Source organism: Sinohyriopsis cumingii, chromosome 14, assembly GCF_028554795.1.
Source record: "Sinohyriopsis cumingii isolate HCF-2022 chromosome 14, ASM2855479v2, whole genome shotgun sequence".
NCBI classification, from domain to species: Eukaryota; Metazoa; Mollusca; class Bivalvia; order Unionida; family Unionidae; genus Sinohyriopsis; species Sinohyriopsis cumingii.
Window position 1 is genome coordinate 117,113,440 of NC_142974.1, and position 24,372 is coordinate 117,137,811.

General features: G+C 36.2%; 1 protein-coding gene across 1 annotated transcript; it reads right to left on the reverse strand.

The window, feature by feature from the left end:
* Positions 1–222: 222 nt before the first annotated feature.
* On the reverse strand, positions 223–1,222 carry LOC149784670 (uncharacterized). Its single transcript, XM_089932722.1, has one exon. It carries the CDS (start codon positions 1,087–1,089, stop codon positions 436–438), a length of 654 nt encoding a protein of 217 aa, XP_089788848.1. The 5' UTR covers positions 1,090–1,222; the 3' UTR covers positions 223–435.
* Positions 1,223–24,372: the final 23,150 nt, after the last annotated feature.

Genomic DNA, 24,372 nt, shown 5'->3' on the forward strand with positions numbered 1-24,372 from the left:
AGAGCTCACTCTAAATGATTTACCGCATAGCTCACATTCATGTGGTTTGTCACCAGTGTGTATCCTCAAATGGGTGGACAAATTTGAGCTGTCGCTAAACAGTTTGCCACATATGTCACATTTGTATGGAGTGTCATCCGTATGTATCCTCAAATGTATCAATAAATGAGATCTCCTGCGAAATAATTTTCTACATATTTCACAACTGAAATCTTTGTCCTCAGTGTGTGTTTTAGAGTGGTTTGACAAATTGGACATCTGGCTAAACAATTTCCCACAAATACCATATTTGAATGGTTTTTCACCAGTGTGAACCCTTCTGTGTTTTGATAAATAAGACATGTGGCCAAACAATTTCCCACAGAGTTCACATTTATAGTGTTTCTCACCTGTATGAACCATCGAATGCATGGACAAAGCAGAAATCTGACTAAACTATTTCCCACAAATCGCACATTTGAATGGTTTGTCGCCAGTGTGTATTCTCAAGTGTTTTGACAAGTCAGAACTGCTGCGAAACAATTTCCCACAAACATCACACCTGAATGGTTTATCACCATTATGTACTCTCAAGTGTTTGGACAGATTAGAACCGCAGGTAAACAATTTCTCACATATTTCACATTTGTATGCTTTGTCACCACTGTGTATCCGTAAGTGTGTGGACAAATTAGACCTCAGACCAAACAATTTCACACAAATATCACATCTAAATGATCTGACGCCAGTGTGTACCCTCAAGTGTTGTGATAAATTAGAATTCCACCTAAACAATTTCCCACATATTTCGCATCTGTATGCTTTGTCAGCAGTATGTATCCTCAAGTGTGCGGACAAATTATAACTCTGGTTAAACAGTTTTCTACATGAATCACATTTGCATGGTTTGTCGCCAGTATGTTTCCTCGAGTGTATAGTCAAATGAGATTTATTGCCAAACAATTTCCCACAGAGTTCACATTTAAAGCTTTTTTCACTGGTGTGCATCCTCACGTGTCTTGACAAATTAGCACTGTAGCTAAATAATTTGCAACAAATTTCACATTTGTATGCGTTATCAGCATTGTGTAACCTCACTTTTTGTTCCATTATAAAATATCCTAATAATGATCATGTGAGATGTGAAATTTCTCATGCATGTCGTGCTGGCGTGAACGTAAGCATCCATCATTGCAGCTGCTAGGATTTGGCAAACTCTATGTACACAACTCGTGTCTACATTTAGCGCCGCGCATTGTCCAATCGGTTAAAGTTACTGCGATACGAAAACGGTCACTAAATTAACCGGAATAAAGGTATTTACCAGAATAAATACCATAATAACGGTTTTTACCCAAATTAATGCCGGAATAAAAATAATTGCTAGAATAATTGTGTAATACCACTATAAAGCGAATCTTTTATCTCTTTTTAAGTCGACTTTGGCTTAGTTTTATTAATGCAATGCATGGCTACAGACGACGTAAATTTAGCTAGGAATTAAATATAGTTTTAGTTTGTCGTAATCAAAATTTATTTACATCATGGATTTAAGATTTATACGAGGGCGTTTGTAATTCCACTTCCTATTAATTTTATCTGATGTTTGTACACACAGCTGGTGATAACTGACAAATTAATTAAATCATGATATGTACATTTAATGAATTTTAGATAACTTATGACGATGAGCGTAGAAATGGTATATTTATCATAAGCACACATTGTAGAAGAATTGTTTATGTCTTATCTGGATTCATCCAAACACATAACAAGTATTTATCTTCAAACTAATACGATGGATAGCCGAATATGTTTGTGCATTTTCATTTTACAACGTTCAACTGTTGCATGCTTTTATTCAAACTTTGATAATAGTTTTAAAACTAGTTATTTTCCGTCCCAAGATTGAAGTGATTTTTCGACAGTAAAAACAAAAATGTTTTTAAAAAAAGTTAGTTCAAATTAGGGTAGTACTTTGGTTGTGCTTTTCCGTTATTAGACGAGCATCCTTTGTTTTTATCTTGGTTTTCAAAGGTGTTTTACATTTCCATTTCCTGTTTCACATTTCCATTTCTTGTTTTACTTTTCCATTTCCTATGATGTAAAATATACAGAACAATATCATATTAATAAAAATCTCTTCACAACAACGCGTCAGCGAGAGAAATGTTACATCGTTTGTCCGTCACTATTATCAGCTACAAAAGCATTTCAATACGGAACGCTTTGCAGTCAATATATTGTGGTTAATTCTGAACAGGAGCTACCATAATAATTATCCGCAGTAAATTTATATCGAATCGAATACGCCTAATTTCACGAACCCTCTATTTCAAATGAATTCAAACAAGCATAATTAATCTAAGGGTTAATTTAAAGAAAACGCTGTATTTTTACCAGTGTACAACAACCAATATTACAACTTCACACGAAAAGAACCCCCAATGAAGTCCAAATCTTTGAATCTCCAACAATGAGCTTTCATAAAATTAAGTAAACAAAGAGATGAAGAGGGACGGGGCAATACTTTAGCTTAAAACGAATATTTGTTCGAAACTAGGTGCTTTGAAATAAATTTTAGAGAAACATTTTGATCAAACCTAATTTTTAGTAGAAGTAAATTATTTGGTGTTTTCAAAACTTAGAGACAATGTATACATGTCCTGTAGTTTCCTTCCCTTGGATCACAAACGTTAACATTTATGTCAGATTGATTAAAGTGTTCGAAGAAATAAAAAATTAACGTTTCTCCACATCTTATGTCTAGTCTATGCCGAAAACTAAATGATTGAAAATATACTAAAAATATTTTGTTTTATTTTCTAATTTTTCCCACCGTGTGACTGTAACTGAGATAAGTAATTAACAATGCCAACGACTCTGACTGCTGGATGCGATTTTAATGCTACCCACTGGTTGACCATTGTAGTCTCGGTCTCCAGTCACTAACCTCTTTGACATCATGTATATAGTCACAGAGCCCATACTTTTAACTGAACCACAAGTCCGATATACAAGAAAGCATTGCTGGAGATGCTCAGCTGACAGAAGAATACAAACTACCTCATGATTGATTTGGTATCAAAATCTGTTTTACCAATGTTTCAACGATAACTTTTTTTAAAATATTGATATTTATAATCAGCATCACCGGTTTTATAAAAGGTATCAACAATCCCACTCGATTTCATCATATGTGTTTCTAGTTTGATAAATCATTGAATATATCGCACCACAATGACAGTTTGCTATGGTGGTTATCGATTCCATTGGCAAAAGTAGAACTTATAGTGGATACTCATTCTTAAAGGTAGAAATTACACCGAGTATGCAATGACTTGCTCCTAAGCCAAAGTGGCAATGGTAACGTGAATTAAAAAGATAATCTGTAAATTCACACATCGTTTGCTTCCCATCTACTATAAAACTCGTGCCAACCTTGCAAATCAATGAATGAAAACTTACAAATACTTGTAATTATCTCGCTGAAGACGAGGCAATGAGTTGTCGTGTGGTATATTGTGATGTACTTTGGTACGGTCAGATGAGGTGAAGTGAGGTGAGGTAAGGTACATACATACATACATACATACATACATACATGCACACACATACACACACATACATACGTACATGGATGTTGTTTGTCCTTCGAACCATCAATGTGATTATGATATCATTAACTGGGTTGATTTATGTAAGCACGTGAGTAGCTTATCCGCCCAATTTATGCTCTAAACTGTCCGTGGCACAGTGCGAAACAGTTTTGTTGTAAAATGAAAAGACTGTTAGTACAGCATCACACTTTAGACCACTGGTACCTTCGTACATTCGAGACTACCAGCACATCAACATATTGTTGTATTTTATTTAAAATACCACTGGAATTTAATCAGAACATTATTAGGACTTGTGATAGAAATTTTAGGACTATTTGGGATCTAATTCACAATACTCTGAGTAATTTCTAAATGTTCACATTGCATTTTAACGAAATATATTATTTATTGAATTTTACGAAACGTGTTGGTTCTCGTTCTCTTCCATTCTTGCTTTAAGACCTACAGTCGAATGGTATAGTCAAAAAGGTATCTCTATTGTATGAAGATTAATCTTCCACGTTTAGATCACTATGATTCCTAAATCTATGAATATGGGTAAAAACGTCTTTAGATAGCATGACTGATGCTGATTGTGTTAGAAATATATACCGGCACGGGTGTAGAAATCCATTGTCCATATCGTCAGAGTCGGTAACGTTTGCAAGTTTACATCTCTGTGAACAAATAAATTGATTTTTTTAATAAAATTTAATACTAATTTTCTTTAACCAAAGTCTATTAATTTATGATTACTGAACGTTGTACAACTTAATTGTCATCACGAAACTTCCAGACGAAAATTGTCGATCGCTACGGACTTGTACAGTGGTGGCCAGGTACTAAACTGGTCAGTAAAAAAGAATGTCGGGTCTAGTTGTCATAACATAGGGTAAGACGAATTTGTTTATCAGCATGTGTAGTTTTCATTCTGACATCACAGTGCGCGACATTCGATTAGATCCATACTTTCAGATGCTACATTTTCTCATAAGAATCCCATTTTTAACGAAATAATAAACAGGTATTTATTTGGCTCAGCTTCACTTGTGACCCTTTGAAACAGACAGGAGATCTTAGGATCATTTTCCTGTTCGACAGCAAGTGATTGTCGTTTGTCATCCTGATTTGCATAAAGAGAATGAATAGCTAAAAGACGATGACTGTAATCAATATCCTTTGATTCCCCCAAACAAGGAGTGAAAGTGACCTCATCAAACGCCTGACCAATACATGTGTCAGCTAAAGGAATACTTTCCTGATCAATATCTTTCTCATGCGCCTTCTTTACCATAGAGCTAGTAACTACACAAGCTGGGTATAAATCGGGGATTTCTTTTCAATAAAGAATAGGATCTAATTTCTGATTCAAACAAGGCTTGTCAGTTACAAGTGGAGTAAATACATCCTTATCTCCAGCTAGGTCATTATCTAGTAATAAATAAACGCTCCCAGTGGGTAAAGAAAACATTGTTCCGACTGTCACGGGTCCTGAAACAAATTTACACAATGGAGAGGAACACTAACAAATCCGCACTCAACTCTCTGAATAAGAACACTCTCATTAAAAGAAGATTTCTCAGAAAAAGACAGAGTACCTGATAATAAAAGATTCTGAGAAGCTCCTGTGTCCCTAAATATTTTAATGGGGATAGGATTGGCCGAATCACCCATGAGTGATATAAAATCCTTCAACATGAATGATGAGTGGCACATTAGTAGGTACTAGTATTTAATTTCATGATTTAACGTCTACAAATATCAAAAAAAAGAATACAAAAGAATAATAATATCACTACGCAAACGACGGTAACTTTAATGTTTAAAATAATTCTACCACCTGTATGAGCACAAATCAAAGACATGGCAAGTTCAATACTTACACTGTGTTTTCGACCGAAGGAATAACATCAGTTGAAGCCGACTCAGCCAACAATACAAAAACAATACTTTCATCTCTATGAGCACAAATAAAACACCTATTACGATGAATAACTAGTCATTCAATGTAAGACATAGCGCATGAAGTTTTTGTTTTAGTCCTATCGGTTGATGGGTCTTACGCTGTAGGACTAGATTAATCACTTTCGCCATGTTTTCGGTAGAGTGCTCAACATCAAAAGAAAGCCGACGCAGCCAACAACACTAGGCCTATCGGTTATTAAAGTACATATGAATGTGTTCTTACTTAAACTACTGTCCATCAAGTTGCACCATCAGTACTTTCTGACGATCATGGCATTAACGCAGTGGATTAAGAACATAGTGAACACAGAAAAAACACAAGGGACATATAAATACTACTAACAACTACGAGATAGTAAACCACACACATAACATGCACTCACTCAATTTATTTTCAACTGTATTTATTCTCTTTTTATATTTCTATACTCTCTTTAACAAAGATAGAAATCTGGTAGGAAAATAAAAAAAACCTCCATTTGTGAGATTTAGATTCTATCAGACCAATTTTATTTTATTTTCTAGATAGCCTTCTAAATAAATACCACCTTGAACAAGATTTGATCTCTTATAATGCCGTCCAAACAAAACACAATAGCACTTACAACACTATGGCATTACACATACAAACAAACACTAGACAATACCGATCTAAGGCAAAGATCACTAATTAAAGAGACTCAGTAAACCAGCCTATGAGTCTATATATAACACTAGATTAGGGTGGTGCACAAAACCCTGTTCAGAATTATATAATTCCACTTTTTATAAATTAAACGGATTTTCTGCAATACGACTGGCTGTAAACGGTCACGTGATATTGATCTGGATCTTTTTACACATCGATAAATTCTGGGACTACTTTCGGTTTTTGGACCGTTTGCAATATAAATAAACTTTGCAGATACATCATTGTGAAACGACTGTTTCATCTTTTATATTTTTTATTCAGCAAATAAATATAAATTATACCCTTTTATACTTTTTCAAAAGTTCTTTGATTGAAATGCATAGTTGACAATTTGGCGTTCGGTTGCTACATAGTCGCGCGAAATGGTCGATTACAAGATTGATAAATTCCTTCCTCTAGCAGCACCCCATGACCTCAGTCACCCTAGTCATACACAACAACAACAAATATAGCGTGGGAACTGGGCCAGTAAAGTTTGAGGCCCACTGAGGGTATAAACCAAGACTCGAGAAATTATCTGAGGAGGACATAAAAGCTATTGAAATAAATCAATACTTAGAGACTACTAAACGAAACAGAAAATGGGGAACTGGCGTTTTCAATGGTAGTTGTTTTATTTTTTATTTCCAATTTGTTTGCTTATTTATAAAACCGTGTGTGGGTGTTGGTGGTATGGTGAATATTAGCAATTACACAAAAATAAGAACAAATATTTATGAGACCATTATTCAAAGACTGAATAAAGTTTTTAAATGGTAAAATTCCATCTCCACCAATCTGACTTAACACCATTGAAAAATGTATATAATAATCCATAAAGGTAATTGTTTTGCTAATTTAAATTATTTTGGATATGTAGTCATTAATTCCTTCCAGCACGAAATTGTAATTATAAGGATTAAATCATCATGGTTGGGTATTTATCGATGTGTAAATTTTACCTACTCACTGACAGAGCTAACATAAAGTCATTCGGGCTTTATTTACTTTGTGAGTAATTAGGTAAAATTTACACATAGATAAATACCCAACCATGATCATTTAATCCTATAATAAATTCCAAATTCTTTACGATTTCTACAGTCCACTATATCATATTGAATAGAACGACATAGAGACATAAACACATTTAATCTTTTGGAAATAGGGGGTTCACTCTGTGATGAGAATTTGAGAGGAACCGCACCAACAAAGGATTAAGAGTGGTAAAATTCAACTTAGGCCCCCACACCTCAGTTTTTGGACTTCATAACCGGTCAGAAGCTTCCATTGTTTAACGGTATATGTGAACTTGATCCAATTCCAACATCACTGCTGCTTGAGTGCCTAGTTCCAGTATTGCCTTCACTAACTGATGTTATTAATACCTCTATCTCATCCGGGGAATTCCCATCATTTTTCAAAACTGCCATTGTAAAGCCTCTGCTGAAGAAACCAACACTAGACCATAACAATTTAAAGAACTACCGCCCAGTTTCTAATCTCCCATTCATATCAAAAATCTTACAAAAGGTTGTTCGATCCCAGCTTGTATCTCACCTAAATTCAAACAGTCTTTTTAGCAATATACAATCTGCATATCGCCCTTGTCACAGTACTGAAACTACTCTTCTAAAAGTAGTTAATGACATTCTCTCTGCGTTGGATAGCAGAAAGATTACAGTCCTAACCTCCTTGATTTGTCTGCAGCATTTGACACAACAGACCATGATATATTACTTCACCGACTTCAGCATGTATTTGGCATTCATGATACAGCCTTACTGTGGTTCAAGTCCTACTTGGTCAACAGGACACAAATTGTTTCTCCAAATGGAATACACTCCAGCCCAGTTGATCTATGTTGTGGTGTTCCACAGGGGTCTGTTCTTGGACCTGTTCTCTTCATTCTGTACACTCAGTCGCTCTCAAGTGTCATAGATCATCATCCAGACGCCTAACTATACAAATCTAGCCACCCAACTGAAGTTGATGCTACCATCCAAGGTGCAGAGAGGTGCATTTCTGATGTGAAATCATGGATGACAAGTAACAAGCTGCAGATGAATGATGATAAAACTGAGGCCATTCTGATCACAACACAAAGACTTTCTCATTCACATCCTTTACCTCAAACAATAAATATCAGCAACACCAATATTAAATTCACACAATCAGTACGAAACCTAGGTGTTACTCTGGATAGTAATCTCACATTGCACCAACAAGTCATGAACATATGCAAGGCTGCATATCTTGAGCTGAGACGCATCAGCTCAATTCGCAAATATCTTTCAGCTGATGCCACTAAAACACTTGTGTGTTCATTAGTACGTTCAAGACTGGAATATTGTATCTCAATAATGTCTGGCTCATCTCAATATCTGCTCCAGAATCTTCACAAAGTTCAAAACACAGCTGCTCGGATCATACTTAGAGTACCACGATCAGAGCACACCTACCCCCTGCTCTGTACCCTACAATGGCTATCCATTCGATCCAGAATCAAACACAAAATGTGTTCTCTGTGCTACGTTTCACTGTCGGACTCTAATCCAGCATACCTATCCGACCTCACCCAGTGTACACACTAGCAAGATACTTACGCTCCACTTCTGACAATCGTATACTCATTATTCCCACTATGAAAACAAAGTCATATGGACATCGTTCTTTTGCATACCAGGGCCCAGCAACGTGGAATGAATTGCCGATTGAACTTAGACACAAAGACACAGTGATCACATTCAAGAGGGCTCTCAAAACTCACTTATTTCGACTGCAAGAACAAACTTAAAGACCGAATGATTTTTCCTACCTTAAATATTCTCAGCATGTTTTTTAATGTTTGCTAATTTCATGGTGTTTGTTTTTTGTAATTATATCATTATATAATTTTTATCCTATAGGTGTTGTGTAATGTTGTAATGCGCTTAGAGCTTCTAAAGATTAGGTGCTATACAAGGTCCTCACTATTATTATTATTATTATTATTATATCCAGCCACATTCACAACACGTTTCACCAGAATTGGTAGTAATTTCAGTAAAGAATAATAAGGCAGTTACTTAGATAATTTAAGAGGAAAATACTAACAAGTGCTAAATATTTTATCATTTATTGTCAAAAGAAGGAGAAACATGTATGTATAGTCGAACAGGTTTTTTTTTTTTTTTTTTTTTTTTGCACAGTTGAGATGAATCCGACACTTCTCGATGGTTACTTAGATTATTGAAATTTATGATTCTTAAATTTGTTATTGTCGATAAAATCATCTTGCATAGCACCGCTGCCGGATTATCCTAGTAGCAAAAGTAGCATTTGCTACGGGCCCGGCACTTTCAAGGGTTCAACGCTAAATGCTTTCAACCAATCAATTATGTACACGTAAATAATACTATTACTTAAATGTCAGACATATTTCTCGTATTATCTGGCTGTAAAGCAAATGAAAAAATACAATTACTTTACTGTGCAAGCAAAACAGATGCGTTTTAATGTTTGTTTTCTTTTTAATTTAGGGCACCTTTCTAACATATGAGATAGGCCCCGCACTAGCTTAATTGGACACTGCATAGCAGTTGATTTAGACTAATTAAGTTAAATGTATATAAACATTATCTTATATGGAAGCTCAATGGGGGTGATACTTAAAATATTCACTTCACAGTATGATCTATTTTTATGCCATAACTTTTGTGGTTTAAACCATCTACTTGTGTCAGCATGGAGTCTATGTGAGTACGTTCGCATTTCGGTTAGTGATATTCTTAAAGTTCAAACAGTACAAGTACGATTTTGTTTACACATAAGGCTATTCCCACATAAAAGCCCTACTATGCTAAAAACCATCTTCCCTAGAATTCCAACTGTAAATAAAATTATCGTTCAAGCCCTGCTTTACTACCAGGAGGAACACATGACTTACTAACTAGGGAACCATACAACTCTCCCTTGATAACACGCGCACGACGGGATCCAGAAACAGAGACTACACCATAATAGAGGGCACAAGTTACAGGACCTTATAAAGATAATAAGCGATGCCATCTCCACTGGACCTCTAGAAAACCGGGGTGGGGTGGGGTGGTGCAAAAGAGTTGTTCACTGGCTGCATACCATATTTACCATGCATTCTGGGAAATGATCACAAATGTTTTTTCCTGTCCCAGAAATTAGAATATATGTCCCAAAACTTAAGAAACAAAATTAAATTTGTGCTGAATTTGCTCCTCCACCCCAACCCACCCACACGTTGACATAGTCCTGGTTCTGGTTTCTTATATATATAAAAAAACTATTATTTTTATTTGGACATCAGCATCATTATAGGTTATTTTCAATTAGAAAATAGGTGTGGGTGTTTTTATATAGAAAATGCTATTTGTGACCGGAGGTCCAGCTGACAACTATATAATCTTATAACTGAGAGGACTTTTCAGTCGTGCTTTAAGATCTAGCACTTTCAAGTTGTATCATGTGATGTGTCCAGTTGGGCTGATATTTTTTCATCAAATTATTGAATTCAAGTGATTATTTTCTCTGGAAATACAAAGGTACTGTGATAAAATTCTTTGATAAAGAATTCACTAGAATTAATAGTGAATTAAAACGGGATTTTATTATTGCAATTTAAAGAAAAGAGTGTTGCCACATTAACACTATATGAGCTACCACAAACACGCCATCATCTTCAATTTTGGATTTAATTTGGCCTTCTACTGAATTTTATTCACGACTTTAAATTATTAGGACTTGATTAGGTAATTCTATGATTATTTCGGATTTGATTCATAATACTGTAGTTTCTTTTTATTACATTTTTACTCTATATTATAGAAAAATAAATTATTTGTTGAACTTTACATAGTTTGTTGCTTTTCACTATTTTCTATTACTTATTTTAAGAGCAAAGACTCGTAGCAGAAAACACAATCAATCGTCACATGGGACATTCGAAAACTAATATATATATATATATATATATATATATATATATATATATATATATATATATATATATATATATATATATATATATCGGGTGGGTATGAGCTACCTTATGTAAAGGTAATAATAAATTTAAAGAAATGCTCAAAGTCAGGACCTTTTTATTTTTAACTTTATTGATCTGTAATAAAGGAGAATATAATTAAATACATCAATGTATGTGTTTGATTACGTGTAACCAATGTAATACACAAAAATGCTATTATATGCTGGCCTTCATAACTTTAACGTAATTATTCACCAAGAAACGAATTACCCACGGGGTAAGTATATTTGTTGTTGTTGTTGTTGTTGTGGGGTTTAACGCCATTTTTCAGCACGATAGGCTATACATGGCGGCCAGTATTAATGGTGGAGGAAGAACCCGGAAAACCCCGGAAAGAACCACCGACCCACGAGAAGCTACTGGCAGGCTTTCTCACATGCCCACATTGGCTGAATCTTAGACTCGAACCGCCGCAGACAGAGGTGAGATGGCAGTGATCCGTAACGAAGAGCGCTTTAGACCACTCGGCCACTCGGGGCCCCGGTAAGTATATTTAAAGTTAGCCTTAAATTGTTAGTGTGGCAGGAGATAACTGCTTATTTAATATGACACAATACTACTTTTGTGTTAAGCCTGGATTAATAGCAGTGAATTGAATTTGATTGAATTGATTCATATTGTTGTAGTACATATGTATGTAATTCCAGTCTACTTTTGATAATAAATAAATTAAAATTTGTTGACTTGTCTTATTTTTATTTGTAACTATGAGCTTCTTAACGTTTTTCTAGTAAATTTATAACTACCTCAATAAAGTGTTCTTTTTATTTGGTGGAGATATGTAGATAGAAGCGCTATGTTGACAGCTATCTCCCGAATTTCGAATTTCGCTCATATTCATACTCTTCGGAAAATAGTCATGTGACGTATTTTTTTACCAATCGTTGCTTGCCCGGGTCGCCAAACAGGTCTGATGGTGCCGAACAGATACTCTAAAACCAGCGGCATAAACTGAGGGTTAATATACAATTTAACTATCATCACTTGTCCGTTTATACTATGTCATTAGCAAATATGTAAATTTTACGTATTATGTCGTGTCCTCAAACGTCAAGGTTTTTTAAGTCATAACGAAGAATGTAAGGCTTGGGTGAAGAGTACACAACTACCAATGAAATCTGACAACATTGAAAATACATTGACCAGCATAAAACTGAATACACTGTTAAATTTTCAAAACATACCACACTTGCATAAAAGAAGGCCAGCATTTACAATCAACGAGTGAAACTTAATCAAAAATGTGAACTTGACAAATATGCTGTGTGGAACCGGTTGTGTGATCAGTTATCTTGTCTGCAAACGTATTTTCGTGACGTCAGTTGTTGGAGTCAACGAGCTTAGTGCTATTCGAATGATGATTTGGATGTGAATTTAAGTGTGATGAACATATTTCTGGGGTGACAAATTTATAACACTATGACTTTTGTTACCACATGATTCAGGATCACACTTGACATGCAACATGAACTATTTAATACAGATATAAAGTTAAGTCGAGATCTATAAATTCCTAATAGATTACAATGTTCAAATTCATTCCTTCAGCAGTTTATATATATTCATTGACACGAACGTTTTCTTATGACATAAAAAACACACTCCCCATCAATCACATTTGAGATTCAGAGCCCCCAGGTGTGTGTGTGTGTATATATATATATATATATATATATATATATATATATATATATATATATATATATATTTGTTTTAAAAGCTTTACTTTCATGAACTGATGCCAGTAAATTTTGTTTGTTCCTCTTGTTTATATTTTTAGATTCCTTGCACTACACACATTTTTGAGAAAATACATTGAAAACCTATGCTATTTCTTAAAATTGTTACATTTTACAACCCTTACAATAACACATGCTACAATTTCAATTTCCACATACATTTTTTTCTACTTCTTATGTTTTTTCCTTTCTATGTTAAGAGACTTTCCTGACATTCATGTATATGCCATGTTATCAGACAATTACACTACATGTATACACCAAGCATTAGATATTCCTGACAAGGACACTGCATTCAACATTCCTGACAATCAAACGACACTTACAACCATGCATTAGACATTCCTGACAAGGGCACTGCATGAATACACCCTGCATTCAACATTCCTGACAATCAAACAACACGTACAACCATGCATTAGACATTCCTGACAAGGATATTGCAAGAATACACCATGCATTCAACATTCCTCACAATTACACTGCATGAAAACACCATGCATTCAACATTCCTGACAATCAAACGATACATACAACCATGCATTAGACATTCCTGACAAGGACACTGCATGAATACACCATGCATTCAACATTCCTGACAATCAAATGACATGTACAACCACACATTAGACATTCCTGACAAGGACACTGCATGAATACACCATGCGTTCAACATTCCTGACAATCAAACGACATGTACAACCATGCATTAGACATTCCTGACAAGGACACCGCAAGAATACACCATGCATTCAAACATTCCTGACAATCAAACTACATGTACATGCCATGCATTAGACATTTCTAACAATCTCACTACATGTACAACAATGCATTAGACATTCCTGACAAGGGCACTGCATGTATACCACCATGCAGTCAACATTCTTAACAATAACACTACATGTACAACCATGCATTAGACTTTCCTAACAATCACACTACATGTACAACCATGCATTAGACATTCCTAACAATCTCACTACATGTACATGCCATGCATTAGACATTCCTAACAATCACACTACATGTACATGCCATGCATTAGACATTCCTAACAATCACACTACATGTACATGCCATGCATTAGACATTCCTGACAAGGACACTGCATGTATACCACCATGCAGTCAACATTCCTAACAATAACACTACATGTACAACCATGCATTAGACTTTCCTAACAATCACACTACATGTACAACCATGCATTAGACATTTCTAACAATCTCACTACATGTACATGCCATGCATTAGACATTCCTAACAATCACACTACATGTACATGCCATGCATTAGACATTCCTAACAATCACACTACATGTACATGCCATGCATTAGACATTCCTGACAAGGACACTGCATGTATACCACCATGCAGTCAACATTCCTAACAATCACACTACATGTACAACCATGCAGTCAACATTCCTAACAATCACACTACATGTACATGCCATGCATTAGACATTCCTAACAATCACACTATATGTAAAACCATGCATTAGACATTCCTAACAATCACACTACGTGTACATGCAATGCATTAGACATTCCTGACAAGGACACTACATGTACAACCATGCATTAGACATTCCTAACAATCACACTACATGTACATGCCATGCATTAGACATTCCTAACAATCACACTATGTAAAACCATGCATTAGACATTCCTAACAATCACACTACGTGTACATGCAATGCATTAGACATTCCTGACAAGGACACTACATGTACAACCATGCATTAGACATTCCTAACAATCACACTACATGTACAACCATGCATTAGACATTCCTAACAATCACTCTACATGTACAACCATGCATTAGACATTCCTAACAATCACACTACGTGTACATGCAATGCATTAGACATTCCTGACAAGGACACTACATGTACAACCATGCATTCGACATTCCTAACAATCACACTACATGTCTACACCATCAGTATTTTTTTCTACAAATTGCTTCATGTAAGTCATTTGACTCATCAAGGCAAAAAACAGTGAATCAAAATCCAAAATCTATGAGTCTTATACAAGCAGATGATCAGTCTTCAGTAGTTTTAAAAAATAATTATATTGTTGAAATACATGATGAAAATATTAGTTATATAATGTAACTGAAGGCAAGGCATGTTTTCTAAATATTTGTATACAAGAAAACATTACACTAGATAGTAGTGACTAGAATGTATTAATCTGAATAGCAGACAGAGAAGAGCTTATCCCACACATCATGCCGTGTTTTCAATGAGGAAGTCTTCTGAATGTAACTCCGACTCAGTAAACTGTTCACAATTAATAAATCATGTCATGTTTTTAAGTTCACAGATTCTTCTCCAATTTGTTTTCTTCCATTTCTTCAAGGTTCCTCAAAACTTAAGGTACTTCTGTCTTCCCAATCAATCTTGATAAGCTTCAGCTTTCTCTGTTTCTCAATCCCAAGTCAATTCCTAAAGGTGGATAAGATCCTGTTCTGGACTGAGAATCAACTTGACTTCTTTTTGAAAATTTAGCCATCTGAATGTTGTCAACCACTGCTGCACAAAATTATGTTTTATCTTACAAGTAACCATTATCTCATCTTTGGATGATGATGGCTCCACTGGTTTGATAACATTACTGTTATCATCGCCCGATCGTAAAAGATAAATTTCATTTGTTTCTGATCTATTTTAATTTCCTTTTGCCTTTGACACCATTTTTCAGTCAAACACTGATGATATCTTGGAACAATGCAAGACATACAATTGAGCAAACGGAAATTGTTATTTCATTGTTTGACAAAGGTGTGCATAAAATAAGTTTCTCGTGAGAATCACTTTAAAACCATTTGTTTATTTTCTGGCTCTTTCTTCGGTGTGGTAATGTATGGTTCTAACATCCTGTTTCTTCAAATGATCTGACAGTTATAGGTCACAGAACGTAGACTCCAGGCTCTACACTCATTTATAACCCCATGTCTTATGATAACATTAATGTAACAAACTGGTGTGCATGTGTTTTCTCTGATTGGGAGAGTTGTGACCTAGCCATTAAAGTAGTTAGACCAAATCTTTGTTTTGTGTTAATCAGAGAAACAACACTGAGGTGCATCCATTTATGTACCGGCGACAATTTTTGTGCATCAAATTGGAAAAGTTTGTGTATGTGATGCATGACACATGGGTAGATAAAACACCGCACCATGCATTAGAGTATCAGTGCCACTTATTGAAACTAGCAAGCTAGAAAAGTCCAAAAAAACTGTTTTTAACAATGCATATTTAAATCAACGAAAACGAACATCCTTTAAACTAAGAAGATGAAGAAAATTTGAAAAAGTATTTAGTTCATCATACACGAGTATTTAGTATTATTACATAAGTAAATGTCTACTAAATTAAAAATTTGCCGAAATTGCCACTAAATTTACTATAAATTTGAGAAACTTAACAGCAACTGGATGAATACAAACACTATGGTAAGAGTTATATACAGTAATCATTTTCAATTTGATTTTATATATAATCTATTTTTGGCACTTGTATATGTCAAGCTTCAAAGTGTAAAACATCATTCAATTTACAACATATTTCACATTTGTCAGTTATTGTCATTTAACACGATGTTTAAATAATTCCAACTTTTCACATTTGAATAGTCTGAGCAAAGAATCTGTATTATTCTCTATCTTCTGTGTTTAAAGTTTTATAAAAAGGCATTTCCTATCACTTAGATTTAAGTGAAATCAAATTGAATCTGTGTAAACAATTCCCATTCGTTTCACATTTTTATGATTTCTCACTGATGTGTAACTTCAACTGTGTTTACTGTCACCAATGTGTATCCTCAACTATGTGTCTGTCACCAATGTGTAACCTCAACTGTGTGTCTGTCACCAATGTGTAACCTCAACTGTGCAGACAAAGTAAAGCTCAAGGTAAAGATTTCCTGCACATGTCACAGTTTTATTGTGTTTTTATCAGCATGTATCTTCATCATGTGCGTTGTCAAGTTACACTTCACAGTAAAAGATTTACCGCATAACACACATTCATGTGGTTTGTCACCAGTATGTATTCGCAAGTGTGTGGCCAAGCTAGAATTTTGTATAAACATTTTCCCACATATTTCACATTTGTATGGTTTCTCTCCAGTGTGTATCCTCAAGTGTTTGGACAAGGTGGACCTAAGACTAAATGATTTCCCACAAATGTCACATTTGAAACATTTGTCTCCAGTGTGTGTCTTAGTGTGGGATGACAATGTACACCCCTGGCCAAACGATTTCCCACAAATTTCACATTTGAATGGTTTGACACCAGTATGTGTCCTCAAATGTATTGATATGTCAGAGCTGGTTCTAAACAATTTTCCACAAATTTCACAACTAAATGGTTTAACACCAGTGTGTAACCTCAAGTGTTCTGACAGATTAGAACTCCAGCCAAACAATTTTCCACATATTTCACATTTGAAACTTTTGTATCCAGTGTGTGTCTTCATGTGACATGACAAGTTTGAACTCCAGCCATACAATTTCCCACATATTTCACATTTGAATTGTTTGTCACCAGTGTGTCTTCTTACGTGTTGTGATAAATAAGCCCTGCGGGCAAATGATTTCCCACAAAGTCCACATTTAAAGGATTTGTCATCAGTGTGTTCTCTCAAGTGTTTTGAGAAATGAGAACTGCAGTTAAATAATTTGCCACATATTTTACATTTGTATGGTTTGTTATCCTTGGCAGTGTGTAATATGACTTGTTTTTCCATTTTAGAACATCCTTTGAATTATGGACTAGGTTGTATCTTTCTACAGAGACTGGCAGAACATATTTACTCCCAAGTCTCACTATACTGTATATTGTTGCGACAGGCACGTGTAAATAATGACCTAGTCAAATATGAACGTTCTCCCGTTTGTCGTGTTGCCTAGCTGCCAAGCTGGGGTGGTTTTAATCATCCGTCGCAGATGTTGGTAGGAATTTGTGTGCTTGTTTATTTGGATTATAGTCCGTGTACCTCTCTCTATTGGCCTTGTAGGAAGTGGAAAACTCCATGTACATATTGGGGTCCAACTTGGAATAGGCCATTTCTCGAGATATTACGCACAACAACATGGAATTCCAAATTGTAACGCTCTTTCTCGAGATACTGCATGACTCTAACTTGGAATAAGCCATTTCACGAGAAATTACACGCAGCAACTTGAAATTATAAATTTTCCCAGTGTATTAATTGGTGTGTATTTGTATATCTTCTTTAAATTGAAACTAATTATAACAAAATAAGTCCAAACCTACCGTAACTAGTAGACAGGCTAACAAACTTAAAATTAGGGAAGAAATCAGATCAGATGTCTTTGACATGTCTTAGCGATCCGAGTAATCGGCAAAGACATATGTCTTAATCAAATAGGCTTAGCCTGAAAATAAAATAACAACATACTAATAGCTTCATCCAAAAAAACTATGAAAATAAATCAAACATAAAGATAGATTAGCAAGTACTTAGTCCAACCCTAAACACACACTTATAGAAACAATAAACTGCAAAATTTATGTCCAATCCTTTTGCTCTGTATACACACATGTGATCTTCTGGGGAATAAACTATGATTAACAGAACAAAATATATATGTTGGCACTTGTGAACGACATATACTAATCTATGCTATCAAATAATAACATAGAGGTGCATAGCTATGGAACTTAATGTATTTAACTTTTTATTTATGTCTTTATTTAAGAGACTCCATTTAAGTGTTCGTTTTTTTTTCTCAAAATGTTCTAAAATTTAATTTAAAAAATAGTTAACTGCTTTCTATTGTAGGACTAATGGCTGAAACACTTCAATTGCATAACCACCAAAAACTAGTATAGTGTGCTTTCATTAAATACTGCATTCACACCTGTCGCAAGTGTCTTTGATGTCTTTGTTAGAATCCAGTAAGTTGTGCAGGCAGTGTCATGTATGGCCTAAAATAACATAATCATCGTTTAACGACATACTGTGAGATGTAACGGTAAAATAACACTAATATAATTGAATAGAGGTATTAACAATATTATTTGTTACGGACTTGAATTGATATAATAATATAGGAACAATAGTGCTTGTTACCAACTTCCGCTAATGCTAAAATAATGATTTTTTAATGTAAATAATTGGCCTCAAGATGAATAAGAATGAGAACGACTCAACAGACATATATTCATATGTCGTTTGTGATATCTTGTATATTATCAGAATGGTAAAAGGAAAGAGCCAGAAACAGTTTCCTTGCGGTGACTGTAAGAAAGCTTGTGAGTCGAGCTGTCTTTTACGTGAGGTGTGAGTAGTGAATAGGGATACCCTACGGACAATGGGAATTAGCATTACAGAACCCCTTGGGACAATCTACGGACAATGGAAATTTAACATGGCGAAAAATCGTGGGACAATCTACGGACAAGGGGAATTTAACATGGCGAAAAATCGTGGGACAATCTACGGACAAGGGGAATTTAACATGGGAATAAATCGTGGGACAATCTACGGACAAGGGGAATTTAACATGGGAATAAATCGTGGGACAATCTACGGACAAGGGGAATTTAACATGGGATTTTTTTTTTTAAATTTTTAAAAAAGGGGTAGGCAATTCAAAGACTATCTCTTTTCGAGAAATATGGCTGGCCCTGAAAAGGGCCTTTGGGTTTTCTTCTTCTAATTTCTTCTTTTCCTCCACCAACTTCTTATTTTAGCTCCAACACTCTTTCTCTTCTTTTTTTTCTCCTTCTCTTCTTTCTTCTCTTCCTCCTCTTCTTCTTTCTTCCTCTTCTCATTTTCCTCTTCTTTTTCAATTTTTTCGTTCCATGTTCTTATTCTTATCTTTTCCTCTTCATCCTCCTTCTCCTCCTTGATCTCTTTCATGACACCACTAATCTTGTCCTTTGCTTTCCTTAAATTGTTAATTTCCATCTTCACACGATGGGGACTATAGGAATAATGGTCTTCAACCAGTCTTATTAGCATCTGTTCCATTATTCCTAAGTTGTCTAAAACGTCTTGCAAGGTTTGTAATTTGTCCATTTGGTTTGACGCCATCTTCTTCTTTGTATTCTTTGCAGAATGGTTTGAACAACTAATACTGTGGGTTCTTATACGAAAAGCGCGAACGTGAAGGAAAACATCCCCCTAAAACATAAAATGGATCTTACCTAGATGATGACCAACATCGCGCGGACGTGAAGGAAAACATCCCCCTACTTTCTCATTTTATATAATATAACCCTAACTATACTCTCCACATTTGCTAAGAAACCCATAATCTACTATTCACACAAACATACCTGAGCTCTTACAAACACACAAACACATACACTTCCACTATTAATAAAGAGTTAGTGTTTATTTTCACACTACTCTACCTACACACATTGGCAAATTAATAGTTATTTCTTTTCTAGAGTATTGGGTAGCCCTGAAAAGGGCTGTTTTTGTTTGGAACTTCATGGACACCTGGTTAATGGTGGCACCTTCCAGGCCTGGCGCCACATACACATCTTATCCCCCAGTTACTTTTTACCTTTTGGGGGGAGAGAGCAGAGGCAGGATATGTCGCTTCAGAATCCCAATTTTCACTCTCTGGGATTCTGAAATTTTTTCTTCTCTCCTTTTCCTCCTCCTCTTCTTTATATCTTTTTTCCTCCTCTTCTTTTTTTCTTCTTTCCTCCTCTCTTATCCTTCCCTCCTCGACAATGGCTTCAGCGGCCAGTTCATTTAATATGCGCCTGGCATATTCCAGATGCACATGAAGTTCCAACAGTTTCTCCAGTCTCGTGTTCATTTTTGGTGTTGATCAATCAACAAGGGTAGCTGGACTGCCGAACGAGTTTCATTTTATACTGAAAGCGCGGACGTGAAGGAAAACATCCCCTAAAAACATAAAATTCATCTTACCTAGATCATGACCAAGAAACAACAACAACGCGCGGACCTAAAAGAAACACTCACTCACGTTTTTATGCTACCCATCACTTCAATAGACTATCCACATACGCAAGGCAATCCAATCTAACCCCAAATATACACCTCAAACAGCCAAAAAACTAACATCATTTTAATCTACTATAGACATCAATCTATTTTTTCACTTACAAACACAATTACACAAACACACAAACTCATACCCTCACATTCTTTAAGAAAGAGTTAGTGTTTATTTTCTCACTACTCTACCTACACACATTGGCAAATTAATAGTTATTTCTTTTCTAGAGTATTGGGTAGCCCTGAAAAGGGCTGTTTTTTGTTTTGCTATGGCATTCTTTTTTAGTTTCTAAGAATGCGATGTCCTCTGAGGATAGACTTTCTGGCAATAGGTCTGCTTCTTCGGAAAGAGAAGAAGAATTCTTTGGTGTCGATACGACAATCGACAAAGCCTCTGTCAGCTTCAGGTTGTTGCTGCTGCTGTTGTTGTTGCTGCTGTTGCTGCTGTCTCTGAAGTCTGTACTTCTCTGTCCATTCTTCTTTCTCCTTGTTCATTTCTTCTCTGAAGAGCTCTTCTATCAGGTCTTCAGTGATTTTTAACATTCTCACATTCTCTATTTCTTCTGGCTTCGGTATCAGACTGTGTCTGACCCTATGCAAATTCACGTAGGCTTCGTTGAGCTTAGCTAGTTTGGAGCACATCTTCTTAGGAGGATGAGTCGACAATGGATGGCTAGACTGGGAACAACCCGGTTCTTAAAGTTAAAGCGCGGACGTGAAGGAAAACATCCCCCACACGGTTTTCGAGCCGCAACGTTCATGAGAGGGATAGTAAGAAATGAAAGAGCATCAATCCAATATTCTTATAGCTAAACGAACCACAAAGGCATTTTTTTCAAAACACAACATTTTTATTCAAAAATCACTTAACACTAAACAACAACAACTCTAACATTTTTTAACATTAATCCAACACTATAACATCTAACAATTTTTTTCAAATCACAAACATTTTTTTCTTCAAATACCATCTACTTTAAACAAGGCTGACAACGTTGTGAATGAAATTGTGATTTCCACTGTTGGAAATCATTAGGCCATTGATGGACACTACGTTTCCTAGCTTGAGACAAAAGATAAGCATAATGGTCACAAAACCATCGATCTACTTTCACATCGTTTCTAGCAGAAGAACGAGGATCAAAATGAGTCACTAAATGTTCTAAGGAATAGCCCAGGCTGCGATGATGCAGAAAATACACACAGTACTGTCCACACACCAAGGAATCTGTGCCTTGTAATTTCACGTTATTGAATCGGGTGGTTTGAGCATTTCTTCTCATAAAGTCGATGATATCGTCTTCCAAAGGGGGCAATCCGTACGAATCGAAATATTCCACACATCCTTCTTGAGGAAAGTAGACGGCTACCCAGTGGGTTCCTGGGAGATGACTTTCGTCCGTGTTGATCACGTAAGCTTGATGGTCTTTAGGTTTGCGATGAGGGAGTTCATCTTTAGCACAGACGACAGGATTCCAAGAAGCCGTATACGAACTATGGTTCAAAAGGTAATAAAGTTCCCAGGTATCCATTGATTTGTGTTTTTTTTTCTTCTTCACAGGTAATAATAAGTCGTCAATTCGATCCTGACTTTTTGCTTGAAAATGTCTGACGAATAAACGGTTATTCGTTCTGTTTCCTCACTCTGATTCAGGAGAGCTTCGATACGATGGATCTCTTGAGTGGTTAATGGTGGACAAGAATGTTCACGCAAGTCTTTATACCACTGGTGCAACACGTCTTTGTTTGAGATGAGACTCCAAGCTTCGTCCAGATACTCGTCCAATTTTTCTTCTTGACTCAACATCAGGCATTTATCGTGTTGAATTTGACTGGGATGATCGTTTTGACATCCATAACAATTTTTCTTGATCAATTCCGTCATTTTGTCGACCAAGTGTTTGGCAAAACAGGAGACTAAATGGGCTTCTTGTTCTGGCCATCTCGACTTCATCATGACAATTTCTTCGTCTTTGTCTTGGGATTCTCCTTCCACGGTCTCCTCACATTTCATGTCCAAAGTTTCTTCACTAGGTAAAGAGGGATAACAGTCTTCCATGGCTTCTAGTAATCTAGAATGACTTCTCTCAAACTGTTGATTTCTATCGTATTGTCAAATTCTGCATACAGGATCACGTTCAACGTTGGATCAGCAGGGTCTCGATTTGCAAACTGAATTTCCACACGAATCTGGCCAGATTTTATAGGGTGGAAATGTCCCTCGTCGCTGCTTTGGTCTGGAGTGAAATCGAAAGCCCACAAAGCGTAGCCTCCTGCATAATCTTCGTACGTAATACCGTGACTGGTATTGGTTCCTAACTGTCCGGTGGCTTCGTACAGGGACAAGTACGATCTCAAGTAATTGTTCTGGGCAAAGTTAGGCTCAAAGGGTCGTGTACACAAGGTCTTGCCGTCACGACTGACTTCGATTTTGGACACGCTAGAGTGTCGAAACTCAAAAGGATTTTCGTTGTGAAGTCCATTGAAAGCTGAATTCCTGACGATACCAACGATCAAACGCTTGGGTAACTGTCCTTGGAACAGATGATCTTCGATCATGGATCGCTGTCCAACAGGAATGGTGAACGTTTTCACTTCCACACGTCGTATGGGATACTTGGCGGTCGCTCTGCTCAACGTCTGACTGATGTCGTTTCCCACTTTAGGTAACACTTCCACACGGCGTACGTAAAGTCTGGCTTCTTGGATAACAGTTTTGTATTCGTTGGCATGGGCCATCAAATGGAAAGCGGCAGTGCTACGATTCAGTCTCAGGCGAATATCAACTCCGTTCAGTAAATACTTTTCTTGTAACCACATGTCCAAATGCAAACGATCCATCAGTTCTAAACTACGTCCTTGCAAAATTTTAGTTCTACGTGTGTTAAACCCCACATTGTGAGGATTGTCATCTTCTGTCAGGGCTGTGTCGCTAAACGTGCCTGCACCTGCCGTGTCAGGTTTCCATACCACGCAAGCATCCAGATGAGTATTCTTGGCTTCTTTTCCGTACGTCAAGAGATTTTCCAAGTAGGCACGATATGGGTAAGTATCCATGCTGCTGCTGACCAGTTTGTTATTCAAGTACAAGTCCACTTCGCTGAACAAGGAATGCATGAAATTGTTGACGGGCGCTACCCTATCATTGGCTCCAGGATTGGTGTTGTCAGTTTTGATCACTTTGACTTTCAAATACAGGTAACTGCTATTCAGATCGATGTAATCTTCGGGTTGTCCTTTGATTTCGAACTCGATGGGAGCGGAATCCGTCAAAGAGGAGACGGGATGAAATTCCACCCACTGGGATTCTTGCATCGTCATCATGGTGGG